This window comes from Periophthalmus magnuspinnatus, chromosome 14 (genome assembly GCF_009829125.3).
Source record: "Periophthalmus magnuspinnatus isolate fPerMag1 chromosome 14, fPerMag1.2.pri, whole genome shotgun sequence".
Classification (NCBI taxonomy): Eukaryota; Metazoa; Chordata; class Actinopteri; order Gobiiformes; family Gobiidae; genus Periophthalmus; species Periophthalmus magnuspinnatus.
The window spans coordinates 26,907,705-26,935,141 of NC_047139.1; the positions used below are offsets into that span (position 1 = coordinate 26,907,705).

Here is a 27,437-nt window from a genome sequence, read left to right on the forward strand (position 1 = left end):
TTAATTTTTTAGAGACATATTATTAGAGGCATATTCATTTTAGAGCAAGTAGTATAGACTACTGCATTGGTGACGAGGGGTTATGTGGTCTTGACCTCGAGGTCTTAACTGCCTTAACCCTCTGTCATTTCTATCAAAATGAGCCTTTTCTTGGGCCCCAAAAAGTCTCTTGAATGCCATCTGGTTTAAAATAAAAAAAAATAGGATAGAATACATGTATTCAAAGTCCACATAATAGTAAAAAAATATAAAAATGTAAAGTTAAATTTGGATATAAAAGAATAATATGGTTATGATATAAAAGTATAGAACTCCATTCTAATACTTCCCTGACCCTGGTCTTTTTGCACGGCAGCGCACATTTGTTTTCTATTGGTATCTGGCAACCCTGAGCAAACTGCGACAGCGCCAATGGCAGCAAAACATAAATGTAACAAGAGGAGAGGATGACAAGGTGAGCGCAGCATCCTTTCAACTCCGTCATGCAAGATTTTTCTCTGCATCCGATGTAACAGTCTTGTATTGTATTACTTTGGCATGATTTTATTGATAATGTCGCCATCAACTTTTTACGCCAAGTTACTATTATGTTCCGGGAGAATATTAGCCACGCATAGCCGCTAACATAGCAACGTCGCGCTTCACTGCCTGATTTGTGTCAGGCACGCTGCGCGCCACAGGGCGATCAGCATCACCAAAATGATATTTGACAATATCAGTCGGTACACGTTTAACTTATTCAACCCTAGTGTGTCTTTACTTCTCCTATAACTACACAAAATTGCCAATCGTTTAGTGTCACGGGTTTTGGCTAACTTGACATTAATTGTTTTATTATATTTATTTTAACTGCTGAAACAAACTGAAAAATTACGTTGATGTAAAATAATAATATATCAATGCGAAATCAAGTAGACGATATTCACGCTGTTTGTCTGTGCAGCGCTGCCGTATCCAACATGGCAGAGTCGGATGCGCACGCGCAAACTACTTTTGATTCCAATCGGGTAACGGCGCAAATTAGGTTGAAACAGTTGCTAACATTATTGTAAATCTGCCAATCCACTAAAGGCCAGCATTTGATGACAAGGCTGCACGGCGATACCCCTTCATATGGGTAATATTATTTATTAGTGACTGCCTTAATCTGTCGGCTGATAGTCTATCTGCTGCAAAATGAAACTGATAGCTAGCTTGGAGTTGGCCACTCCGTTACTCGAGGCCCAGTGTTGTCAAACGTGTTGTTAATGTGCTCAAATGTTAGTAATATGGCATTGTTTAAGTCCCAAACCAGAATAAGAACTTTTATATTTCAGGGGCTGTCATATAATTTCACCTTTGATTGTGTCCCCACGTCAACAGGATGCTGCTGATGTTGGTTTGGTGTTTGTTTAGTCGTGGTCGATGTTTCAAGCTACAATATCATAAAGTGGAAGTATTTAGTTTTTTGTGTTTCTGGTGTTTAGTGGTGGTAATTTGAATACTAAGACGTATGAAGTGTTAAGCTGCTAGTGCTCCATAACCTAGCAATTCCGGGGATGTCATATATAAGGATATAGCTGAAATTTAATACAAGTAAAATGTTTTAGTAGTTAAATGTTGCTCATGAATACGTATTGTATTAAATCTGAGGTTTGAAGATGAGGAATTGAAAATAAGTAAATCAGCAGTTTTCTTTGTACAGTCATCCTTACATCAACAAATAAAGCAGAACCTTTCTTATAAGAAAATGACTTGGATAGTTGTAGTGTTATTGAACCATTGCCACTGATTGACTAGAAAAATGTCTTGCCTTTGTTTTCCCACATTACTCAATCATGGCTTTGTTTATAAGTGTCCATAGTTTGACTCTGTACTGGACATTAGGGTCAGTAAAACATGACTGGGGCAGGCACCTGGTCCACTTGTTGCTATGAGACAGGGCCACATGGGCCTGTGCATGTGCTCACAGTCTGGAGGCCTTGCTTTGTCAGTGCCTGTGATCTGGAGGTGGGAAAGGAAGGACTGCATTCTGCATCCTTAAACATGTAATGCTGTATTAAATAGCAACGGGTCATGTGAACTTACCAACTTATCAGCCACGATTTCTATATTTCCTGTTCACTTTGAATTAATGTGTTGAGCATTTATTGACCTTCACATCACTGGAGTTTTGCAGTCTTCCGGCAAAATAGTCATATTCATAGTGTAATGAGTAATATATCTAGTAAAACTAAATTTTTAATATATTAAAAGCACTGTATGGATTATATCAATCAGGTGTGCTCCTAGAGTTGTGTTATAGAGTTGTAGGTTTGCAGTGTTTAGCTTTGGTGGCTGCCTGAAGAGGCTATGAGCATGTTTGTGTTAGTCGTGACTGGTAAAAAGGAGTTAGCCGATGACAAGGCTGTGTTGCTAAGCAACCAGCATCATGGGCTGCACCTCTTGAAGCGCAGTGCTGGATGCATTTACCCTCTGTAAGACTGGAGGCATATGCCATCTTCTCCTTCTCTGTATTTATGTATGATTTGTTTTGTGTATTTAACACAAAATAGCTGGAAGCGTTTTCAGTGGCCTCTCAACTGTTTCCCAAAAAACTGTGTGTAATACAGCCTTTGAAAGGCCTGGAGATGCTGGGTGCAGTGCACGAGCTATATGCCTCACATTTTTATTTGTCTCTCACTCACTTGTCTTTTATTTGTCTCTCACTCAAGTATGTATAATTTGTCTGTATTGATATATGTTGTATAAGTGATACAGATGGTAAATGCATATCATCTATTTAGCTACATTATTTTAGGGAAACAATAACACATTTATTTGGATAATAAATAATGTACTGTATTTTTCAGGTTTTTGTAGTTTGATCATCAGCCCATGACAGAGGCCCCTGGTTCAGAGCGTGTTAAATCCAGCACAGAGTATGGTTCCCTGGTTTTGGTGGAGGTTCGGAATCATGGGGTGGAAGTGTGAGGTGCCGAGGCGAACGTGATGACGGCATGGTCCATGGTGGTGAAGCTCAAAATGGAAAAACACCCATGCAGGGAAGACAACATTGACTCAAGTGAGACCCAGCCTGCCACAGACGAGTCAGAGGATGGGAGCAGCTCAGAGAGTGAATCTGAGGGGCAGCAGTGTCCCCGGGTTCAGGTGAACAACAGCAGCTGCAAAAAGAGGGACCCGCTCGCAGTCACCAAGCCTCATCGCCAACTCTGCCGCTCACCATGCCTTGACCGACCCAGTTTTTCTCAGAGTAGTACAGTACAAGATGTCCGTGAGGATGACACAAACAACACTGTACCAGGATTTAAATCTGTTGGTGAAAAGGAGTATCAAGCCAAGAAGGAGTTTGCTTTGAAACTAGGTTATTCGAGTGAACAAGTGGAGGCTGTGCTCAACAAGTTGAGTGCTGCTGCTCTGATTAACGATATTTTAGCAGAATTAGTAAGGCTTGGGAACAAGGTGGATCCTGAAGTTCAGACTTGCACTAATCCATCTACTCTGGTATCACGCTCTCCATGTGTCAAAGAGAATGCCAGTCCAGAGGTGTCCTTGGAAGAAGAATCAGTAGACACCTATGACAACCTTAGGCCCATTGTGATTGATGGCTCAAATGTTGCAATGAGGTAAAAAAAAAAAAAAAAAAAGCATTGACTAAAGACTACTGTTCTGCATTGACTAAGTATATCATTTTTATATGTTTATGTGTTTAGCCATGGAAACAAGGAAGTATTCTCCTGCCGTGGGATCCAACTTGCTGTTGAATGGTTTAGAGAAAAAGGCCACAAAGACATTACTGTTTTTGTCCCAGCCTGGAGAAAGGAGCAGTCAAGGCCAGACGCCCTCATTACAGGTAAAGTGACATGATTTATGTCTAATGTGCAGTTTCTGCAGATACAGTTTGACAAGGGATAATATGATAAACTTATTTCTTTATTTATTGTAGACCAAGAAATATTACGACGACTGGAGAAAGAAAAGATACTGGTTTTTACCCCATCCCGTAGGGTTCAAGGCAGGAGAGTGGTGTGCTATGATGATCGCTTCATAGTGAAGCTGGCTTATGATTCTGATGGAATTATTGTGTCAAATGACAACTACCGGGACTTGCAAAATGAAAAACCTGAATGGAAGAAGTTTATTGAGGAGCGTCTCCTTATGTACTCATTTGTCAATGACAAGTAAGTAAACATTGTATAAAGACCATTTAAATTTAAAATATCCTCAACTTTTTAAATATGGTAGTAATTATTTTATTTACAACATGCTTAAACTGTATTAATGCCTTTTAGATTTATGCCACCTGACGATCCTTTGGGAAGACATGGTCCAAGCTTAGAAAATTTTCTTCGGAAACGACCTGTTGTTCCAGAGCACAAAAAACAGCCCTGTCCTTATGGTGAGTTTCTTTCTCAATGGTAATACAGCTGTACTTGTAATAAAAAATATATTAAATAATAAAATATAATTGTGCCTTTCTTTAAAAAGGTAAAAAGTGCACATACGGACACAAGTGCAAATACTATCATCCTGAGCGAGTGAACCAGCCTGTCCGCTCAGTGGCTGATGAGCTTCGGGCCTTTGCTAAACTGTCGGCGGTGAAGACAATGAGTGAAGGGGCTTTGGTCAAATGTGGTGCAGCAGCTCAGAAGGGTGAGGGCAGCTCTGAGGCCAAACGCGTGGCGCCTAAACGCCAATCAGACCCCAGCATTCGCTCTGTGGCTTGTGAGCCTCCAGAGGCACTATCTGTGGCTAGGAAGTCGGAGACTAATTCGGTGCCTTCTCTTGTGACTGCTCTCAGTGTGCCCACAATGCAACCAGCAAAGAGCCATGCAGCTGGGGCTTTGAACACCCGCTCTGCCAGCAGCCCAGTGCCTGGCTCCTTGCACTTTGGCCGCAGCTCTTTGGAGCACACATCCAGTGTACAGTATCCACCTATACTGGTGACCAACAGTCATGGAGCGTCTATGACTTACTCGGACCAGTTCCCAAAGTTTGACTCAGTGGTCAGTGACCACGGGTATTATTCACTGCACAGTGACTTCTCAAACATGAGCATGAGCAGCATGCATAATGTCGACAGTTTCTGTAGCATGGAGCATGATCATGGCGTCTATCAGAGAAACATCAGCCACTGCCCTGAATCCTGCCTCAGCCATTCCAACAGCGATTCTTTCTCGTCCTACGGAGACATGTACCAGAGCTCAGTGGACAGCAGTCTGGACGACAGTATGAAGGGGGCGCCACAATCATCAGCACAGAGCAGAATGCAGGCATTTGCACACGGCTTTCGTCACGAGGCTCTGACCAGGGTTCAGAGTTATGGACCAGAGGATCCCAAGCAGGGTCCATGTAAGCCGCAAGCGGCTCATCTGGCCCCCCATATCCAACATGCTGCAGTGGGAGCCAGGTCCAGCTGTCCTGGAGACTACCCTCTAACTCAGACGTCACTCCCCCCTCTCTCCTCACAACCCACGCGCTCCCTCGGTATGACCCGCATGGACAGTATTTCAGATTCCAGGTTGTACGACAGCAATCCTCTGAGACAAAGGCGGCCACCGCTGTGTCGTGAGCAGCATGCGAGCTGGGACCCTCTGCCTTGTGGGAATGAGTCCTTTGGGTATCACTCATACCCGCTGAGTAATAGCTTGATGCCATGTTGTGAGAGGGTGATGGTCCGCAGTATGCCTGACAAAATGGAGCAGATATGGAACTCTCCCTGGGAAACTGCCTCTGTGGCGGAGCACCAGGAGCGGTACGTCATCCCGGACCACCAGTACCAAACATATCGAAACCTTTGTAACATCTTTCCTGCTTATATTGTTCACTCCGTCATGGAAAAGAACCCACATCTAACAGACCCACAACAACTCGCTGCAGTCATTGTCACAAAGTTGAGGTCGTGCAACTAATGTCACTAAATTATATATGAACAATTATTTTAAAAGCGTCAAACTTAGGCACTTATTTGTTGTTGCTGCATGTGCAACAATTGCCCTCAGGAGTTACGATTCATCACCATAAATCTTCAATAAGAGGAATTAGATTTACATCACTGAGTGAATTGTGACATTACAGTGGTATAATGTCTCACAGTAGATATGTACATTTTATATGAAGGATAATGCACTTGTTGTAAATGAATACGTTTGAGTAAACTGCATAAAATCAGTCACAAGAACTGAACCAGAGCCTTACAGAAGTTAATGTAGTTCTAAAAATCCAAAAGTTGGCTCAAAGTATTCTTAGAAAATGCATTGTGCCCAATCCTTTACATGACTATAATGACAACATTAACAATGTTAATTGTTAAATTGTTGCTTTGAAGTATTTGCCTTACTGTTTTTTCCACTGTCTTTTCTGAATCACTTCTTCTGTAAAACTCTAGTTCATATCCTGTGACTGTGTTATAAACAGGATTTGAAGATTTTTTTTTTTTACTTAATAATTGGTTTAGATCTGCCTCTGCTGTAAATAAGATAAGGGAGGTGAGTGTGTACCTCACAGCATGAGCACGACATTAATGGCCTTATATCTGAATGACCTCACACAGTCGTGTCATCAGTTTCAGTGAAAATCTGTGTAGCTGAAGCTCCACACTTTCAAATGTAAAGCACTATATCATTATCTAAAGATATATTTTCTCAACATCGTTTAACAAAACTATTTTAGTAAAGCGTGCACAAAACAAGCCAAAAACAGAGATTTGACTTGTGAAGTGTACGAGTGCATATATTTATGTACATATAATCACACAAAAGCCATTGTTTCAGTGTCATTTTAAAGCTGCTAAATAATGCCAAAAAATTATTTTTATCAGTATTTCACATGGCAACATTTTAGTTCACTGAATTGATTATGTGGATAATTGAGGTGTTAAAATTAGTACATGTAGTACAGTAATTGTATTTTAAATTTTTTACTAAGGAGTATTTATTTGTTGTGCTAACTATTTAATTGTAAAATATTCAAAGCAATTTTACTAGTGCTGTTGGAGCCACTGATGTGGTTGGCTGAGCATTTTTAGAATATGGTTAACTTATGGGACAGCTTTTGTGTAGTCTGGCATCAGTGCTATATTTAACAGACTTGTTCTGTTAAATAGATGGATGATTGCATGATTAGATGTAGGCATTTCTGGTTAGGTAAGAGATTCAAGTTGGTGATGACCGCTCTGTTTGGCTTTACAGTCCATTATTATATGACATCACGTCTACATGCAACACCACGGGCTTAGTTTTTAGCATTGGACCTTGATTTATAGTCCCAGATGTGCATGTGTGAGGAAGCATTAGTGAAACTTATCTGTGTGGGATGATCTTAGAAATCATCAACACTTTGCACAACAATCCTGCATTGGACTGAATGCTTTATTTAGCAGGCTGTGGAGCGTTTATGAGTGACTTTAGTGGGTGAATGGTTTCTGACCTTTATGTCAGTGATATTTAGTGTATGGCAAAAGCATGTTTCAGATTACGGATAGCCTTTTCCAGAGGCTTGTTTGCTCAAATAGAAGAAAATGCAGTGTTTGTAGATTTTTAGGAGTTTGGGCTGTGCCTTGCAGCGAATTGCTCTCAGGATGATTTGTTTTGTAATTTACTATATTTACTTGCAAATCCCACAGAAAAAAACTCATCAAACGTATAGTAATTTAAATACCATAATATGTACAGTTGAGATGTAGAAATGCCTAAAGTTAAGTGTTTGCTCTGTACATTATTCATTTCAGTCTGGGCATCTTGGCCAAATATGACCAATGTCATGGCTTTACATCACAGGCTGCACTGAACACTGGGGCTGCGTGTGGCCTATCAACAAATGGAGGAATTTGAGATTCGAGCAGATTTAATGCTCTTTTCTAAAGATGTGAGATTTCAAACAATGTATATCATTGCAGTTGCTTTGGGGATACATAGGGGCATTTATAGGCTCATGTTAGCACATTTCTGATGACTGAATTTGAAAATCATCTTTGGAATAATAATAAAAAAGACATTCATATTTGTCAATATTGCCCAACCCTATGCTGTCCCTTCACAACCAGCTGTACAAAATTACACATTGAGTACAAAATATAGCAGAATGTCATGTGAAGTTAACTTGAAATTGAAAAAGTGAAACCTTTTCATATTCTACTTTTTATGATAATTTACACTGTAAAACACAAAGCTTGTTTAGTACTAAATAGGCTCTTGTTGATATTTTTATGGGAAATGTTTGTGTGTGGTATTTCATTTTGAATTCTATCTCATCATTATCTCATTAGTGATTCTCAATTGTATTTAGGTTCAACCTTAATGTATGAGCATATATATAATATACAGACTATATAATGTTTGAATGTGTTCTGCCCAAAGGTATTTTGGGCTTTGCTGACTTTGTTTTTTTCATGAAAAAAGACACGGCTGCTTTTGGCCAATTGTCTGTTCATGAGAAGGTGAAACAAACTGCCTAAATGTTTCGACATGTGAAACAATCAGATTGCAAGGCTGCTGTCAAGGTTGTTTCTGGCATTTGGTTTAAGGTTTGCGTGCCGTTCTATTCAGCTCTACCCTGAGATTGTTGTACATTGCAAGGAACTGCAAACTAAAACCACTTAAGCACATTGATGCTTTGATTCTTAAAATTGAAGTAGTCAGATGCCCCGGGGAAAGCAGAGTGCATTTATTATATAAAAAAGTGTGAGTTGTAGAAGGCCACAATAAGGTAACGGACATCACGAATAGTGTTACAGCATTTCTTTGCCAAGGACATTCTTGACATTATGATACTGTTATAAGGCAATGCTATGCCACTATAGCACTGTTTTGCCTGGGCAGTGGACTACTTCCACCCTCTAATCTATCTGAAGCCTTGCAGTGTCTATTATTTGACTTCTTATCTATACAGCCACTAAAGTGGTTTGTCGTCCTCAGATTTCATGGTAAGTGCCGCAAACAACTAAGCCACAAATGTCAAGAATTGACTATTGCTTGTTGATACAAATTGTATCTATACCTTGAATGTAACAAACTATAAATGTAAAATATGAATATAGTTTTATTTAACTAAAGGGGAAAAAACAATGCCATAATGTTTGTGACACTGTGTGTCACTGGGAGTAGCCCACTGGTATGTATTTATTCTTACTGGGTACAGTAGTTCTTTACAGGGACTTTATGTGCTGCGAGAGCACTCCTCCCTGAGTACAGCGGTAAGCATGTCCTCTTTGTACATAGGACCATCGGAGTGTACATAAAACTATTCTGTACATAAAACGGTTAGTATGTTGTTCAATACTGTGTTGTTATTTGTGCACCTTTGGTAAATTGCAATGTCTGCTTTATTCTATTTTAATGGGAGTTTCAATAGTTTTAAAATATTTTGCATAAAAATATGCCAAAGTTATTCTTGGGTGACGTATCAAATAAGTAAACTAGAGGAAAACATGGGACTGTCATCAGAGTCCTGAACTATACATTTGCTGCCAGATGGGGTCGCTGTGCCGATCTTAAGGCACTGCAGTGAAATCTTTCTGGTCAAAACTGTCTCTTCTGATTGTAGAAAATTATCACTGAGATGTTTCACATGTCAGATATGACTGCCCTGTGTCATCACGTCCTATTAAATTGTAATTTTACTCACTGTAGGTTATGCAGCCGTAATGCACCATAGATTTGACTTATACATAAAAATACTTGAGGTGTAAATGAACACATTTGGTGTATAAATTTAAACTCTTAATTCAGAATATTTGCTTTGAGTGATGCGTGTACTGATTTCACAGACCTGTTCACATAATTGGGTTTTAAACAGTTGTGGTCTGGTCATTGTCCACCTCTTGAGTCTGTGGTAATGTTGATGTGTAGTGTCAAAATTGTAAAATCTGGAGGTGCATTTTGAACACGATCATACCAACTCAGGTTAACTCAACAACTGTTAAAAGTTTAAATAAAGTTGGTTAACATGTTTAGTAGACCATAATCTAAAAGTGTGCTGTATTGTAAATCTCTGACCGGAAACAAGCTTTTATAGACCAAAATATACAAACATGCTAAAACAGTATTTTGAGTCTGAAGACTCAAACAAAATGTAAGTCTTAATGACAAATGTGTTTCTCTCAATTAATAAAGCAATGCTATGGTCAAATTGTATGGACATATTTTTCTTCAATATAATATGCTTATGTTTTTTCTAATAAAAATAGATTTGCATTTTTCTTATTTTATTAGAACTTACATCTGCAGCCTTCTTCGTTAATTATAAGACTGACAGTTCAATGGAAAATTGAATTGTGTGTTCTCTACACAGCACTCATTGTTTCCTACAGGAAGCTGCGCAATAGAGAGAACAGTAATGCCTCACTGTCAGGCCTACACCCATACCTTTAAATAGGGTACTGTGTGCACAATGCCTACATGCTCGTTCCGTGATAGACCTACTTAAAAAGCTGAGACCGGATCATTACGCCCCGCAGTAATAACCAATATGTTTTAAGTTTGACCTCATCGTTATGACACTAGTCAGGACCTACTATGTCTAGGCATCATTTGATTACTCTGAATACCCCACTCGTGTCCCTCCTCAGAGTAGGGCTCGTCCCTGGGCTCGTCCCTGCGCTCGTCCCTGCGCTCGTCCCGCGCTGCTTGTGGTCAGTGTTTGCGGCTGCTCCATGATGGCGGTGATGCGCGCGGGCGGAGCCTCAGCCTCCTGTCCTGTCATCGCTCTGGGTGTGGTTTTGCAGTCGGGGGTACCGTTAGCAGGAAATAAAGCTCCAGTCCATTTTTACCAGGCCGAACAAAGAAAAAACACCCACCCGGCAGCGCAAAGCAGTGAAAGCAGCTTTTTGGAGAGATACAAAACGCTTGAAAGGCCTCAGCGACGCGGGAGGTGTCAGACTGGCGCCGTTGTTCTGATGGGAAAAAGTTTTCTCCCAGTATCATAACTGGTCCTCACTTTTACTAACTTTTCTAAACTTCATTCGGACTGAAAAACGCAAAGATGCCGAAGACGGTAAGCTCCATGTTGAACTATTGCGCATGATTATCGTGTCTTTTGTGTGTTTGGTTCGTGCGTAACGCTGCGTCTGTGATTTTTCCCTCGGGGCACACCGCTCTACGCTCATCTTTTGTGACTGTCCCGGGCCTGCTCTTTTTCCCATCTTACAGTTAGCGGTGGGATGAGTGACTAGCGCATATGAGCCACATCCCAAAGTCAGATTATACAGTGGTTTAGCTCCTTTCCGTTATGTGCGTGTGTGTGGCGCTCCCGCCTCTGTGTCTGCCGCCAGCACAGCGTTGCATCAGCTCTTGGACGATTTGCTCCATCAGACCATTGTCTTGAATGATCATACTGCTAGTGGGAGGGTTGTTAATCACATTTAGCATGGAGTTAGGTTGGAGTTACTGGCAGAAGTTGCAGTGGGAGTTGGTTATCTGCTCATTGGTGCTTCACAGGCCTCTGCTCTATTCACTCAGGTCTGACCAGCGTCAAACAAGGAGGCATTTCAAGTGTCATAGCCCAGCTGCTCCGAACTGCTCTAAATGGAGGCAAAGTTAGGACCGGGAGGGAGAGGGGAAGTGCATTTCACAGTTAGCACCGATTTGAGAAGGCTACAATACTGCCCCTTACGCACTGTTGAAAAGATGTCTCACGTATGCTACAACAAAAACAGCTGGCTACAGACAAAGACCACTCTTCACTGTCCTCATCTTTTTATATATAAACTCACAGTGTCAACATTTAGATCTACTGAGGGTGTTTTATTCTTGTTTTTAGTCAAGGCAGCATACAAAGCAGGGTGTGAGGATGAAAAATTAACAATAAAACTAAATAGCTAATAAACTAAATAACTAAATAATGAATATATATTTGGGAAAAGTCCTTAAAATATATAAAATACATAACATATATCGTGAAAAACCCATGAATAGAATGGTCATATATGATATTTTGATCATCTTGTCATCTGGCTATTGTTCTCGTCCATTGTCTTGTCTCTAATTTGGTTTAGGTCACATGATCAATATTCGGTATAGTATAGTACTGTTAGATTTCATACTTTTGTGGTAAATTTGTTCAGTTGGTTGTCACTAAACCAGTGCAATGGGCTGTGATTGTAGTTGTTGAGGGGGAACCTCTTGGGAACATAATAGCTGGTCAGAGGAAGGTGAGAGGTTTTCCTTAAATAAACACAAAGTGAAGTCAGGAAATGGCTGCAGTTTGTGTCACAATGAGGCAAAACACTATTTTCAGAGCAATCTCATGATGAATCAATCTTTTGATGACATAGTTTGAACTTAATATTATGCAGACAAGTGAAATAACATCTCTGGTGAAAGTTGACTCTGCAACAATGCAGCGTCATGGAAAGTTTCAAGTCTTTATTTTGCAGTAGCATAATTATTATTTGTACCAAATAAAACAATTTTCTGGATTATACTGTCACCGCTTGGTCTTATCCTGGCTCTGTTTCCCAAGGAAGTAGTGTGAGTGAGTCAAGGTTTCTGTGCTTACATCAGTTCCTTTCTGGTAATTTCCTCGTCTGCAGCCTTATATGGACTTTCACATCACGCTTGGGCCCTCTCTCCTCCCAGTCTCCCCTCAGCGGGCTGCTCAGATGTGCCATGCTCCACTTTGAAACCAACTACCAGAGTCCAACACGCCCCTCCACTCACTGCACATTGATGAAACTTCAAATTAGTATTTTAACACTAGTTTTAGTATTTATTAGTATCAGAATCTGTTTTATTGCCATTGTCAGTGAACAAAATTCACAAACTAGGAACTTGTTTTGTTGCTATGCTGCAACATTAAAAATATAAACTGGGTTTCTGGTCACTGGTACTCTTGACAACCCCAATCAACACATCATTTGTTTAGCATTAAAAGATAAAGTTGAAGTGGAAAATAGGCTAATGTGATTTATTTGACCTTATTATCAAGCAGGCTTATACTCCCCCTTTAGTTGTCTATATGTAGTACTGTGTTATACAAGTGATATACAGTCCAGTTTTGTGTATGTGTTCTTGTGCAAATTAATAAACATTTCATTGCAGAAATAGATGGAAAGAGCTGGAGGTATGTAAGAGGGGGATTTAAGTAGACTGTAGCTCACATAGCAGAGCAGATTAACAATTTGTAAGCAGGAGGCACTTGACAAACCACAAAACAGCTCTGGAGCTATAGATATTTCCAACAAAAATGTAAGTAATCCAATAATTTTCAATTTATCTTTCAGAAAATATTTGATTTTCTAGTTTGATTATTATTGTGAAGTTGAACACAACATGTGCCTCTAGTGGTAATGCTATATCAATGCTCTTTAAAATGGACAAAAAGTTGCAGATGTAAGCTATAGTTTTTCTTTGAACATTTATTTACATTACACTAGGTAATTAGGTAAGTTATTGACAATTAAATCAATTACATCTACTTAGGTGATAATATTTTGATGTTTTTGATATTTGTTCAAAAAGAGATTTTGGACATTTCTTGGCCAGTAGTTCTGATAGATAAGCCTGACTTGTTTTTTTAATGCTTTTTCAGTCTGTACCAGTTATTGCCTCACACCAAATAAACAGCAATGTGCCTGTTTTTTGTCTAAACATCTCACCTCTTTGGTAAATTAAGTGTTTAACCAAGCCACTGTTGTTATTTAGTATGGTTTAGTGCACTCAGGCTGAAGGATTAAACAAAAATCAAAGCTACATTTAACTAATACACAGACAGTGGAATGTCCTCTGCAGATAACAAAATATCCTCTGAAATGCATGGAATTCATGTAGTGCCGTAATTAATATTTTGACAAATTTGAAATTTGAATTATATTGACCTATTAAAAGGTGAACTTAATAGTTATTTTAAAATATGGAAATCTGATCATTGCAATATTTGTCAAAAATTAAAAATATTTTTAATCATCATGTGATATCTTAATCAATACCGAGTATCAAACATTTTCCTTAGTATCGAAATTGCATCCTGCCATGCATCAACCTGCAAGTTTAACTGTAACAAAGATAGAAGACTTGTATGTGAATTGAGTAAATACCAGTTTAGACTTCACTGAGTGTGGTTTATCCAAGCACCACTGAGTCCATAGAGATAATCTACCTATAGGAACAGTATCAGCAAATAAACTGTGTGTGGCCACTGTAGGCCTGTAGTAGAAATTTTTGTTTGATTAAAGACATGCCCTGCCAATCAATAACTTTATTTATTAAGCACTTTTCTTAACAGAGTTATGAAGTGCTTTAGACTCAGATAAAAAGCAGGGAGAAGGGACAGATTAAAACTAAAATAACTGTTAATAACTGTTTCTCTGGAGATATCTGTATATATCTTACCCAAACTGAACTCACAAGACTACAACTGCTCGAGAGTAAATGCAAAAAACAACTATTTAGGCTGTACAGAAAAAAGTACCATATTTTCTATATATCGCTTCAGAGTCGCACCAGCGGGGGAAAAAAGCAGAATAATGAAGAAAAAAACATATAGTCCCACTGGACTATAAATCATGTTTTTTTGGGAAATTTATTTTACAAAGTCCAAGACTAAGAACAGATATTTTATCTTTAAAGACAAGTTATAATAATAACAATAAAATAGAGAACAACAGGCTGAATATCAGTACAGCTATCAGCTAACGTAACACATTTATTTATTCAGCTACATGAAGCATAGACAGAACTGAATACGTGTCTCGTTTGTTAATGTAAGATTTTAACAGTTAGATAAATAAAACATAAAAAAACAAGCAACAAGTTTAGTCTCGATCTCACTCCAAATCACTAAATACATTGAATTCTTCATCCTCGGTGTCGCTTCTGAACAACTCTGCCTGCTCCGGAGGTAGATGAAGCGCCGCTTCTACATGGCTGTCATACTGGTACAAGCCTAGAGCACCCTCGCACAGCTGTCAGCATGACAGTAACGAATTATATATTTTAATAATTTCACATATAAGTCGCACCACCGGACAAACTATGAAAAAAGTGAAACTTCTAGTCCGGAAAATACAGAACTAAGAAACAGTATTTAAATAAATGATAAATTATTTAAATAAATAAATTAGTCTTGTGAATCATAAGTTTATTCTGCCTGTTTACATATAAACACCTAAAAATACCAAATCTTCATCTCACTGCTCCTTTTATGCTGTTGTCCTATATAAATCTTTTCATCTAAATAAAACAATTAGTCGACTTAATAATTTTGGTCGACTAAGACACCATCAACCAATGAATCAACTAAACAACCAAAGGCCCACATCCCTACATGATTATAACTCAACTAAGTAATATTTATTATGTGGTTAATCAACTCTCCTTTCTTTTTTCTCATATGTACAGAATAATCATAGGTCGTGAAACTATAGGATGTCATTGGGGTTTGTGGCCTAACTGAAGCAGACACCTAAGTAGTTTCCTGTTGTCCTGGCAACCACACAATATAGACAAAGCTCCAGGAAGTAGCAGTAAAAGAATCTATTAAAGTGTTAAGCACATGACCATAGACTGTGACACATTCGGGGGCTGGTAAACACAAAAATGTGTGATCAAAACTGGCTTTATTTAGCCTTTTATGTCAAAGAGTGTGTTCAGTTTATGTAATCTTCCACCACTAATATTTATCCACTTGAGTTTATATTAATGTTGACCCATCCAAGTCTCATGATGTTCTCTGTAAGATGCCTTCAGTGGATAATATGACTCTTGTACTGATACAAGACTCTTGTCTTGATACTACTAAAAGTACAGAACAGTCATATGCCATAAATAAACATATATTATCCATTCAGCCCTGTGATGTTTAATAAAGATGTCTTGAAAAGATATAAACATACTTATAGGCTTCTGATGATGTCAATGCAAACAAAGGCTTATATTCTGTGTCGGTATGATAGTCTGCAACCAATACATGCCATTAATGTGTTTTCTTTTTAAATAGTATTATTCCAGTAAACTTGTGTAGCAGCAATGATGGTTACTTTGAAATATTTAACCAAATAAAGAAGTGTATTTCTTGTATTAATAACATGTATTGGGTATTTTCTTATATATAGAAGTGAGATTTTAATGTAAATCATGTAGCATCTTGTTAAAAGTCTGGGATAGAGGTGTGTAGAATTTCACTTCTCTTTTCTGGTAATGTTAGTGGTTGATTTCCCACGATGCACTTCTCTTTTGTTACTTTAATTATTGGGTTTGAAATTTCAGTGGCATTAAATACAGGTGGACAACAGTACTGTAGAAGCCTTTAAGTAGATTATGTTCCATTACTACTTTACTACCTAACTACCCTGAAACACTAATATGTAAAAGGTTTAACACAAATGTTTTTATTCTAATCAAAACATAATAATACATAACATAATTAATCAGATGATGGTTAATTATTTTATTAGAATTGTAAGGATTTATTTGGACCAGGACAGTGTGTGCGTGTGTGTGTGTGAGAGAGAGAGGTCGCTGGAGTTTTTGGACTGACTGGAAACTGTCTTTTCACTTAGAAATGTGCCGTTTAGTAGTATGTCTGTATACTTTGTTCTTTTTGTGCGAGATTGCTTTTTCCAGTTCCACACCCTAACCCTAACAGTTTTAGTCTGCTAATTGTTGCATAGTCTTTAGTTTTACCAGAAATTTGTTTAGTCATAGTACATACACTGAAGACAGCATGGGAAAACCTGGCAAACTTATACCTTGTGTTCTAAACTTAAATTGTGCACTGTATAATAGATAAATGGTTAATGTTCTCCTTTTGGTATTAAGTTAACAGGTTTTTTTTGGATTGGCACTAAGCTTAACTCAAATCTAAAGAATTGTGAATAATAGGCCATGACACAGCGGTCTGAGTAGGGTGTTGTAGAGCTGTGGAGCTAATAATAGTCTTCTTCTGAATCCTGGCTGTAGAGGACACACCCTAACAAGGCTCACATTTATGACCGTAGTTCCCTTTTCATGGCGCATTAGCTACTTTGGCGGAGGAAATGAAAACGTAGCCTATCCTTACTTTATGTGAATGTTGGGTAATTTTTACTGACCAATGACTGTTGCACTGTTTTAACTGTCCGATGGTTACACTAACAATTATATCTGTTGTATATCTGAGATACTGGAGTTTAAAGTTCTGACTAATAGAGCACAATGGAATCTGGAAATGTGTTTTTGCTCATATAAACCTAAAAAAACCCAAAACAAAACTATTCCCCTACAAAAGCTTGTTAAACATGTACAGAAGGCATTCATACACAAAAACATATGAATTGAACTCAGCAAAAATGTCAGACGACACCATATAAGGGGACGAATTTTGTGAAGCAGTGCAAGGCGACTGCTTTTGTGTTCTGGTGCTCTGCAAAAAGAAATGGAACCATGGGAAATACGTTTTTTACTTTCCTCTAAACGAGTTGTGGTCGAGGTCAAAATTGCAGTGTACTTTCACTTTTACTGACTTCGGCTGATGACAGGATGTGACAGAGGTGCAAGTGTCCTGTGCCGTGAAATGGGGTCCTGCTGACATGAATGGGAAAGAACGCAACTCTAATCAGCCCCGCAACCGGGACATAATGCAGACCATTGTTGTGGAGGTCAGGCGTGGGCTCCAGTGTGCACAGCTAAGTCCCCATAGACATGTATGGTGCCCGCTCTGTTATCTCAAAAACACTGAAATGAATGAGTTCTGTGGCCTTTTTAAATCAATATTGAAGTGCATATGACAGGTTAGACTGCTAATTTCACTAAAACATAGTTGTACTTAAGATGTTATTACTTGACTAGTTTTTTGGTGAAGTTTATAATTTTACTTTTTGGCTGGACACAGGCAAATTACATAGATTAATTCCATAATCTCCGAAACTTAGCAACCATTATGTTAACAAAGGTCATAGCTTGTCTAAATTGCACAATAATTATGGTTAGACTAATAAAAATAAATGATGGCACCTATAGTTTGTTAAATGAATGCTTAAACTCCCAGAAAAATTCCTTCTTTGTAAGTAATCGTCTGCATTTTAGATGGTGTGGATGACATAGAAAGAGGTATTCTTCATTTTAGAACCACTTCTGATATATTTGTAGTATTTCTAGTCTTCTCAACTGCCTTCAATTATTTAAAACTGATAAATATTTACCACCAGTACTATCCCATCAAACCAACTAATAATTAGAAAAACATGCAAACCTGCCATGTGCATTTTAAATCAGAGTTGGTTGCTTTGGTGATGGCCACAGATGAAAAACATCATGACTTCATCTGTCTGCTTACATTGAGTGAGAGAAGTTGATAGAAAAGCTGACATGTTGTTTGATACATGGCAGGATGTAAGGACCCTCCCCAGAGCTCAGAGTTTAGCAGTCGAAGAGGAGGCTTGTAGGGCCCAGCCACCAGAGGATGTGGTTACTTCCTGTAGATAAATTCAATGCACAAGCTGAGCCAGATTGGCACGTCTGCTGTACAAACGTTAGGGGCTAAAGGCCTTATCAGTGTTTTAAAATGCAATTAACAGTCAAACCCCCTTTAAAGTGGACTAAGTGGGTGTTCACAGATATTTAGACATTGTTTTGAACTGCAATATTTCACACTTATACAGGCCTTGTTGGTTATTTCTGGAAATGTTCTTTAATTTCCCTAAACCTGCCTCTAAAGTAACTTATTTTGACACCTAAAAGACAGATAATTGCATACTTTTCTTTCTATTAAATTTGCTTCTACAATGTGAAATAGGTAATTTACCATACAGTCAATATAAAATACAATAAAACAGTGTAAATGAAGATATTCATGACATGCCAATAAATGTGAATAGTTAGTGTTTCGGGATGTGTAATACTTTTTGACCATTGAGATGCATTACTGGCAAAATGAAATTCTAAAATACAAATATCACTTCAAAATATGACCTCATTTTATATTCATATTGATATCTTCTTGTTTTTGCAGATCAGTGTAAGAGTCACCACCATGGATGCTGAACTGGAGTTTGCCATTCAGCCAAACACAACAGGAAAGCAACTCTTTGACCAAGTATGCTATCAGTGTTATTACACATTTATCTGTGTGTATTCTGTGTAACATATATTAATTCTTTTTATTTTTTAATTTTAAGGTGGTTAAAACCATTGGACTACGAGAAGTTTGGTATTTTGGCCTCCAGTATCAGGACACAAAGGGTTTCTCAACATGGCTAAAGCTAAACAAAAAGGTATCATTGACTTCAAATTACACACTTATGTTGCTCATTGCTCCTGCAAATCACCGATTGCAGGAGCAATGAGCTGGAAGATCTCTATTTTAAATGAGTTTAATATCTCTGTACATTATCCCTTCAAATAAGGCCTAGACTAAACTCACTAACTCCTCTGTTATACAGGTGACAGCCCAGGATGTGAGGAAGGAGAGCCCCCTGCTGTTCAAGTTTCGGGCTAAGTTCTTCCCTGAGGATGTGTCTGAGGAGCTGATCCAGGATGCCACACAGAGACTGTTCTTTCTGCAGGTGAAGGAGGGAATCCTCAATGACGACATATACTGCCCCCCGGAGACCGCTGTGCTCCTGGCCTCATATGCAGTGCAGGCCAAGTACGCTGACTACAACAAGGAAGTTCACACCCCGGGATACCTGTCCAGTGAGAATCTACTCCCTCAGAGGTAACTCACAGTCTATGTACTTAGAGGTGGCAATGTGGCATTAAATACATAGCCCAGTTTTCTTAGAGCCAGAACACAATTTTACCACAATTCATGTGCTTTGTATTTTGTTATTTAGAGCCTTAGAGCTAATAAAAAAAGGGGTGGGAAAAAGTGTATGTGTTTGAGAAAACAGCTACATTAAAGAAGTAGCCCTGTCCTATATGTTGAAATACAAATAAATCTAAGTACAAGAAGTATTTAGAGGTTTTTGTATTTAATGAATTGCCAAAAAAAGGGCACAAGAAAGTATTTGAGTATTGATTATGTTGTACAGTTCTCATGAGAAATATTCTCTATTATCTATCCAGCCCCACCACAACAGTTTTAGACAAACAATTGCACATTGAAGGCCAGTTGCTGTGGTTTATATGACATCACTCATGACTCAACATTTTATAGAGTGGTAAAACATTTTATTAGCAACATTGTGATAGCAATTAACAATTGAAAACAAAATATATGGACGGTGAATACTTCTCAAAATGACATTAACTCATGCACAGGCTTATAATATTTAATAAAGATTAGGGAAAATTATTGTTGTTGTGCATTATTGTTGATATGCATATTTTTATGGTAATACAGTCTCTAATTGAAATGATCAGCACACAAATAGAATGCAGTGATCTGAAAGTCAATGAAAAATAAAACAATGCATTGATTTTCTTTTTCTTTTCTAGAGTACTGGACCAGCACAAACTTAACAAGGAACAGTGGGAAGAAAGGATTCAAGTCTGGCATGAGGAACACAAGGGCATGCTAAGGTAACAATGATGCACATTTTTATCTTTCATTCCAGTTTATTTATTGTGCTTTTTGTTTTCTCCATTATAACAATTGAGATGGAGCTTATTTTTTGATGTAGAAAATAATGATTTTGTCTCTTCCACAGAGAGGAGTCCATGATGGAGTATCTAAAGATTGCTCAGGATCTTGAGATGTATGGAGTGAACTATTTCAGCATCAAAAACAAGAAAGGAACAGAGCTGTGGCTGGGAGTGGACGCTTTGGGACTCAACATTTATGAACAGAATGATAAGTAAGTAAAATTACATTCACATTCTAGTTTTATTTGCTGGCTCTTCAAACTTGTCATTGTATTAATCATATGGCTTAAAGTATTTTCATCTGACAACAAGCACATCTTTGAGGTTGAATAATGGCACCACTTTCTGACGCTACTGTGAAAAATAATCACACTTTTGTTTATTTATTCTAACTAAGAAGACGTTGAACTGAGATTTTTGTTTTTGTAGCCTAGTAATTACTGAGATATTAACAATAAACCAGATCAACAAATCTGCAATCTGACCATAGATTTCTGACCTGTCCACCATCTCAATTTTAAACTATAAAGATTCTATACTGATGTCCTGTGAACACAACCTATTAATGTCATTTTAAGTATAAAATGTTAATAACTAATACTCAATTCTGTGTTTTGTCTCCAAAAGAATGACACCAAAAATCGGATTTCCATGGAGTGAAATTAGGAACATCTCCTTCAATGACAAGAAGTTTGTAATTAAACCAATTGATAAGAAGGCACCTGTAAGTACTTTTTACACTAGATATTCCATATTACTCACTAATGCCATAAAAGTGACTCATATTTTCTGATTGTGTTCAGGACTTTGTGTTTTACGCTCCAAGACTGCGTATTAATAAGCGCATCCTGGCTTTGTGCATGGGCAACCACGAGCTGTACATGCGCCGCCGCAAACCTGACACCATAGAAGTCCAACAGATGAAGGCCCAGGCCAGAGAGGAGAAGAACCTCAAGAAAATGGAGAGGTAAGACAGATACTCTAAAAATGAATTAATCAATCAATTATTTTAATCAATCATTTTTGTTGTTTGTTTTTGTTTTCTTTTGCATGTAAATCCACACCAAAATGACATTTACTGGGTTGATTATTCTAGTCATCTGATTTTACTGGCCATGCAAATGAACCCATTGTAAGTTTACTTTAATGCATTATTTTTGTACAGGGCTCTGCTTGAGAATGAAAAACGAAAAAGAGAAGTTGCAGAAAAGGAAAAGGAAAAAATCGAAAAGGAGAAGGAGGAGCTCATGGAGAGGCTGAGACAGATCGAGGAGCAGACCAGGAAGGCCCAGCAAGGTGGGAGCCCTCAACAAAGGCGGTGCCTGTTTACTCACACAATGCTGCCTATGTTTAGAGTGTGTTATTTCAGTGGGTGGGTATTTATTACATTGTAGAGACTAAAATCTGTATACATACTCAGTTCATGGGGACTGGCCTCCTATATATGGACAAAAATCAGATCCTCATGAGGCAAATCCTGTATTATTAGCTCAAGATGGTTTAAAGTTCAGATATGGGTTAAAATTAGAGGTGAGAGATATATTGAAAAACTGATAGTATTATAATTGACTAATTATTGTCTATAATCAAAACTTAAAATTATGAAAGCTTATTAAAAATTAAATGAACAGAAACAGCTACAAAGATATATTTCTGCAATTTCTGGTTAATTTTATGGTCCATTCATATTTTGCACAACTCTTGAACCTCAACCAAGACCTTCACAGGCACAGATTAGCAAATTCCTGATGCACTGTTAAAATATTCTTTTAAAAATAATTCAATAACAGGTTATGCTTATAATAGGTCAATGTTGGGTAAGGTTAGGCAATTAGTGTGGGTTAGGCTCAGTCTCCAGGAAATGAATGTAAGTCAATGTAATCTACACAAAAAGCATGGAAACCTAATCGTAATGGACGTGTGTGTGAGTAGAGCTGGAGGAACAGACGCACAAGGCCCTGGAGCTGGAACAGGAGAGAAAGAGGGCTCAAGAGGAGGCTGAGCGACTGGAGACAGACCTGAGGAGGGCAGAGGAGGCCAAACTTACCCTCCTGCAACAGTCCGAAAACCAGATGAAGAACCAAGAACACCTGGTCCGTAGCAAATCCACTCACTATGTCCATGTGAATTATGAGCTTCTGTATTGATGCAGTTTTTCTATTTGTCTTTTTTAGGCGACAGAGTTAGCAGATCTGACGTCAAAGATCTCCCTCCTGGAAGATGCAAAGAAGAAGAAGGAAGAGGAGGCTAGTGAGTGGCAACAAAAGGTCAGTGACTCCAACAACAGAGAGAAAAGAATATGAGAAAAACAACAGCATGCATTTACTTTATTGAATTACCAGACTGCTTTAGAAGTCCCCTGCCAAAACTATATTGTTTTATTATTGTAGCATGCTACAATGTTACGAATAGTTAAAATTTTGTTGAAAGTCCCTCGTCTTCTTGGGCAATTTCAGTGAGTGCCATTCCAATATTACAGCGCATATTCTCACTGGAATATTGGCCTAGCTGACGCCAGGTTACTTAAGCCTTATATTTTGGTAACCATTCCCTTGCTCTGATCTGATAGGAAAATAAGTGCCCTTAAATGATATTGTTACACTATAATAATAATAATTCAGCCATGATGCAGCGAGCAGCCAGGGAAAGTCAGCTTTAGTTTTGGTATTTGCTGCCTACCACAGAGCTAATGTAATTCCTGGTAGCAGGATTTGCCCTGTGTTTTAGGGGGAGGGTTGAAGCCTCACATCTTATTTTGGTCAAAGCCATATGTGCCAGCCCACAGTGACTCATGCGTTTGCCTTTGTGCAGAGGAAATCCTGTTCTACCTCATTATGATGCTGGATTGTGGAAAGCTCTGAGTGTGATAGACGATGGTTTCCATGTTGCGCATTTTACTGGCATCCTGATCACATTCCACTGTTACTCAAAGGCTAATTTTGTAAAGTATGAACCATATGTCAGATACACTGGTCATGAACAATTTGAAACAGGAGAAGTTAAGCTCAATGAATATAGTATGTATTTAGATTTACAATAGTAGGAAAACATGTGAACATTTTAATAATAATAATGCATTTGTCTTATATAGCGTTTTATCAACCTCACGCAGTCGTATAGTAACACTCAATATGATACAGAAAATCGTCACATGCTTTTGGGTTTTCTTCTCAAACTTGTTCTGCATATAAGACACATTTTTAATTGCAGTCCAAGCGTAAGATGAATCTATTCTGGGATATGTAAACTCCTATGTAACTTCACAATGTGCTATTTCCATTTTTAGGTTATGGAAATATTTCAGGTTTTGTCCAATCACAGACAAGCCTCTTAAAAATGTTCAGAAAACCACTTACAAAAATAACGAACAAGCCTTTACTTAATTTAAAGCAAGCCTAATCTGTTTGTGTGTTTACAATTATCTAAAAATGCAGGTATAATTAATTACATATGACATATAAAAACAGGTTTTACTCCAAATCAGTAGAGACAACGTGAATGCACAGCAGATAACACCGTTTGGGGGGTAAGAGGAACACCGAGGTGTGTGACATCACCACGCACTTAATATTATAGAGACAACTGGAGCCGGGACACACTATATACATTTTTTACCACAAAGCTGCGAACTTATGTAGTTTGTGCCAAAATTACCAAAAAGGCATTAGGAACAGTAGACAAATTAAAACTAGGGATCCAGTTTTTTCAGTCCCGATATTAACAAATATCAGTGTATGGAATGAAAATGGCACTTATTTCCTTAAAATACAGTTAACTTATAACACAAGAGATCCAACTGTGTTATGTACCGGTAAATGTCATTTCTTCTTCAAATAACAACAGAGCAAGAATTTTTAGGCCAAAATCAACCCATAAATAGTCTTATTAGATCCAGTTAGAGGCCCAACCAGGATATTGGCTGAACCGATATCATGGACCCAATACCCGATCCAGAAAATTCTCATTATCGATGCTGATATTCAATACCAGTATTAGTATCGGTGCATCCCTGATAAAAATCATCATAGACACTTCCATTTCAAAAAGAAACACAACACAAGCACATTTCAAACATTACAGTGTGTTTCTTGGTTCTGATGTGAGCTTGTTTCTTGTTTGACTCAGGCCACACTGGTGCAGGAGGACCTGGAGAAGACCAAAGAAGAGCTGAAGAACAAAGTATTGACCGCTCACGAGCCGATCAATGCGGAGAATGACCATGATGAGAATGACGAGAGCAGCGCTGAGGCCAGTGCAGAGTTCTCCTCAGCAGTCACCTACAAAGACCGCAGCGAAGAGGAGCGCATGACTGAGGCTGAGAAGAACGAGAGGCTGCAGAAGCATCTTCTGGTGAGAATTTCATTTAACTACACACCACATGAATGCGTTTTAATAAATAACCATGTTAGTATTGTATTTCTAATTGCTGGGTTAATCAAATGACAAATTCTTAAACTAACTATGATTTGTTTGTCCTAAGGCTTTGAGTTCAGAGTTGGCCAATGCTCGAGATGAGAGCAAGAAGACGGTGAATGACATGATCCACGCAGAGAACGTGAAGGCGGGACGGGACAAGTACAAGACCCTCAGACAGATCCGCTCCGGGAACACCAAGCAGCGCATCGATGAGTTTGAGTGCATGTGATGTGCACCTGCTCTGCCTGAACTGCAGTCCTGTCTCCTCCCCACATATCAGATCAACATGTGGCCACACATCTCCACAGCAATGTACAAATATGGATCTGAGATATTCTGTTATCATTCCACTGTCTGAAGTTAGGCGAGTCACTGTTTGAAAAGGGACATACTGTGTGTTATTCCTATTTTGGAGTATGTGTTACATTTTAGTGCTTGGCCTACACCATTATTTAAAAAAAACATAAAACAATTAAAACACATTTGTTAATCAAACCAAATTATTTCAAAAAGTGCGTTTCAATTCTTCTGCTGTAAATACTGAATTTGACTGAACTTGCTGGATAAACCATTTAGGCACATGTCCCAGCATCAAACCTCATTGCACTGTGCTAATATAAGACATTGACCTAAATACAGACGTACGACTGTGGAGAGGGCAATATATTAGATCTCATTTATTTTATTTTTCTGATTGTAGCCGCAGTCTGTCATAAACCATACAGTATTTAAATCCCTGTCACAAAGTGACATTAAAGCTTCAGTTAGCTCTGTTTCTACATGTTTCATTGTTTTTTATCATTAGTCACATTTTATTGTGCACTTCAGTGTTAAACATTCAAATGTTGAAAAATTAACCAAATAATTTGGCATACCCTATGCCTTTAAATGTGTTAGTTTTATAATTAAGCATAATCATTTCAGCCATGGGAGATAATCAGAGATAATGTGACAGAAACATTTAGAGTAAAATGGTGGCCATGTTTAAGTCAGAAAAGAGGACAAAGCTTATATTTGGTATTGTTTTTCTTTACATTGACAAAGATTCAGATTTTAAGGATGCACTGGAAATGCCTGTTAAGGTTTATTAACTCAAAAACTGCTGTCTCCAAGGGCAGATTTATTATGGACTTAAATAAAAACAGTATTTCATTTTGTGTATTTCTGCATTTGAAAATTTTAGTTACTAAAACACAGTATCAGGCTGTTTTGTATGAGTAAAAATAAAAGCCACTTGCATTTGAACTGGTTTTATTATCTTGGGTCATGAACAGTTTGGTTTCACATTGTTTGAATCTAAACAGTATTCACGTGAGTTCATCAGTGCTCCTCTGGTGTGTGCAGAAGGAACCAGGTTTTGCACATTCAGTGATATTTTGTATATGTGAAAAATAACTATTTTGCAAGTTTCAAAGACATGGTGAGAATTATTCTTGTACTATATTTTGCTATCTCAAAAGAAACATTTTGGTAGAATATAATTCATGACAATGAATATCATTCCCTGCTGTTGTTATAATTTACAGATGTGTTGTAGATTTGATAAGAAAAGAATAGTGCCTATTAAATAGCCAAAATAGATTTGAGACAGACATTGTAGCATTGTACACTATACTGTAACATACAGTGCCTCAATGATTTTGTTTTTTATCGTTCCTTCTGCTTTCTCTCATTGAATAAAAGAAAAATTTGCTTATTTGTCTTGAACCTGCCTCATCTATTGTTATTGATACTTTGCTGCTGATGTCATCAACTTTCCCTGGTGGTGTGAAGCTAACTGGAAGCACTACTCTGTTAGACACTTGTACTCAAAGTAGACTTAATCTGACCTTTATTTTAACACAATTTGACCAGAAAGAGCTGACTTGGTTGGAACTACAGCAGGTGAGATAATCTGTGCTGCTAAACAAGTCTCACATATCAAATTACAATCATAAGTGTCACTCCTGTTGAAAATCAAACACCACAGGACCAACTCTCATATTAATGAACTCTCATATTCACCACAGCCTCCTCAAATGTGTGCTTTAAATCCATTTTGTATTTTTCCCTGAATTTTCAAATACACGTAAAACTTTTTTGCCTGTGTTTGCTAATGTGTGCATTGCGTCACCATGGTAACTGATGAACATTCCGCCAATACAGATGCAGAGTATCAATAACTGACAGAGTACAGTAGTATCAATAACTGACAGAGTACAGTAGTATCAATAACTAACAGAGTACAGTAGTATCAATAACTGACAGAGTACAGCAGTATCAATAACTAACAGAGTACATTAGTATCAATAACTGACAGAGTACAGTAGTATCAATAACTGACAGAGTACAGTAGTACCCTAAAAGTTACTCCATTCAATAAAATGCAAAAGTTGTAGTTCAGTACTTAACCACAAGATGGCGTTCCAGCAGCATGTTTTGTATTAGGCCTCAATGTTCAACCTCACACTGGACACTGCAGCCTCATGTACTCCACTACTGTCTCTGCTGTGGACACACCGGGAGACAGGGGGATGAAAAATTCAAAGCAATAATTGAAGGGGA

The 27,437-nt window shown here is 38.1% G+C and overlaps 2 protein-coding genes across 4 annotated transcripts; both read left to right on the forward strand.

The window, feature by feature from the left end:
• The first annotated feature begins 390 nt into the window (after window positions 1-390).
• On the forward strand, window positions 391-9,934 carry zc3h12b (zinc finger CCCH-type containing 12B). Of its 2 annotated transcripts, none has more exons than XM_033978911.2 (6): window positions 391-454; window positions 2,832-3,605; window positions 3,693-3,832; window positions 3,926-4,160; window positions 4,272-4,378; window positions 4,468-9,934. In XM_033978911.2, the coding sequence occupies exons 2-6, from the start codon at window positions 2,971-2,973 to the stop codon at window positions 5,889-5,891; spliced, it is 2,541 nt and encodes an 846-aa protein (XP_033834802.1). In that variant the 5' UTR covers window positions 391-454; window positions 2,832-2,970; the 3' UTR covers window positions 5,892-9,934. The 2 variants fall into 2 exon arrangements, with proteins under 2 accessions (XP_033834802.1, XP_055082755.1); XM_055226780.1 differs by lacking the exon at window positions 391-454 and adding an exon at window positions 996-1,117.
• Window positions 9,935-10,628: 694 nt separating this feature from the next.
• Window positions 10,629-26,589, forward strand: LOC117381873 (moesin-like). Of its 2 annotated transcripts, XM_033978912.2 has the most exons (13): window positions 10,629-10,971; window positions 18,904-18,987; window positions 19,070-19,165; window positions 19,334-19,608; window positions 20,331-20,414; window positions 20,543-20,689; window positions 21,105-21,201; window positions 21,281-21,444; window positions 21,643-21,773; window positions 22,410-22,570; window positions 22,652-22,744; window positions 24,603-24,827; window positions 24,958-26,589. In XM_033978912.2, exons 1-13 carry the CDS (start codon window positions 10,960-10,962, stop codon window positions 25,120-25,122), a joined length of 1,734 nt encoding a protein of 577 aa, XP_033834803.1. In that variant the 5' UTR covers window positions 10,629-10,959; the 3' UTR covers window positions 25,123-26,589. The 2 variants fall into 2 exon arrangements, with proteins under 2 accessions (XP_033834803.1, XP_033834804.1); XM_033978913.2 differs by lacking the exons at window positions 10,629-10,971; window positions 19,070-19,165; window positions 19,334-19,608 and having other exon boundaries at window positions 18,929-18,987.
• The last annotated feature ends 848 nt before the right edge of the window (window positions 26,590-27,437 follow it).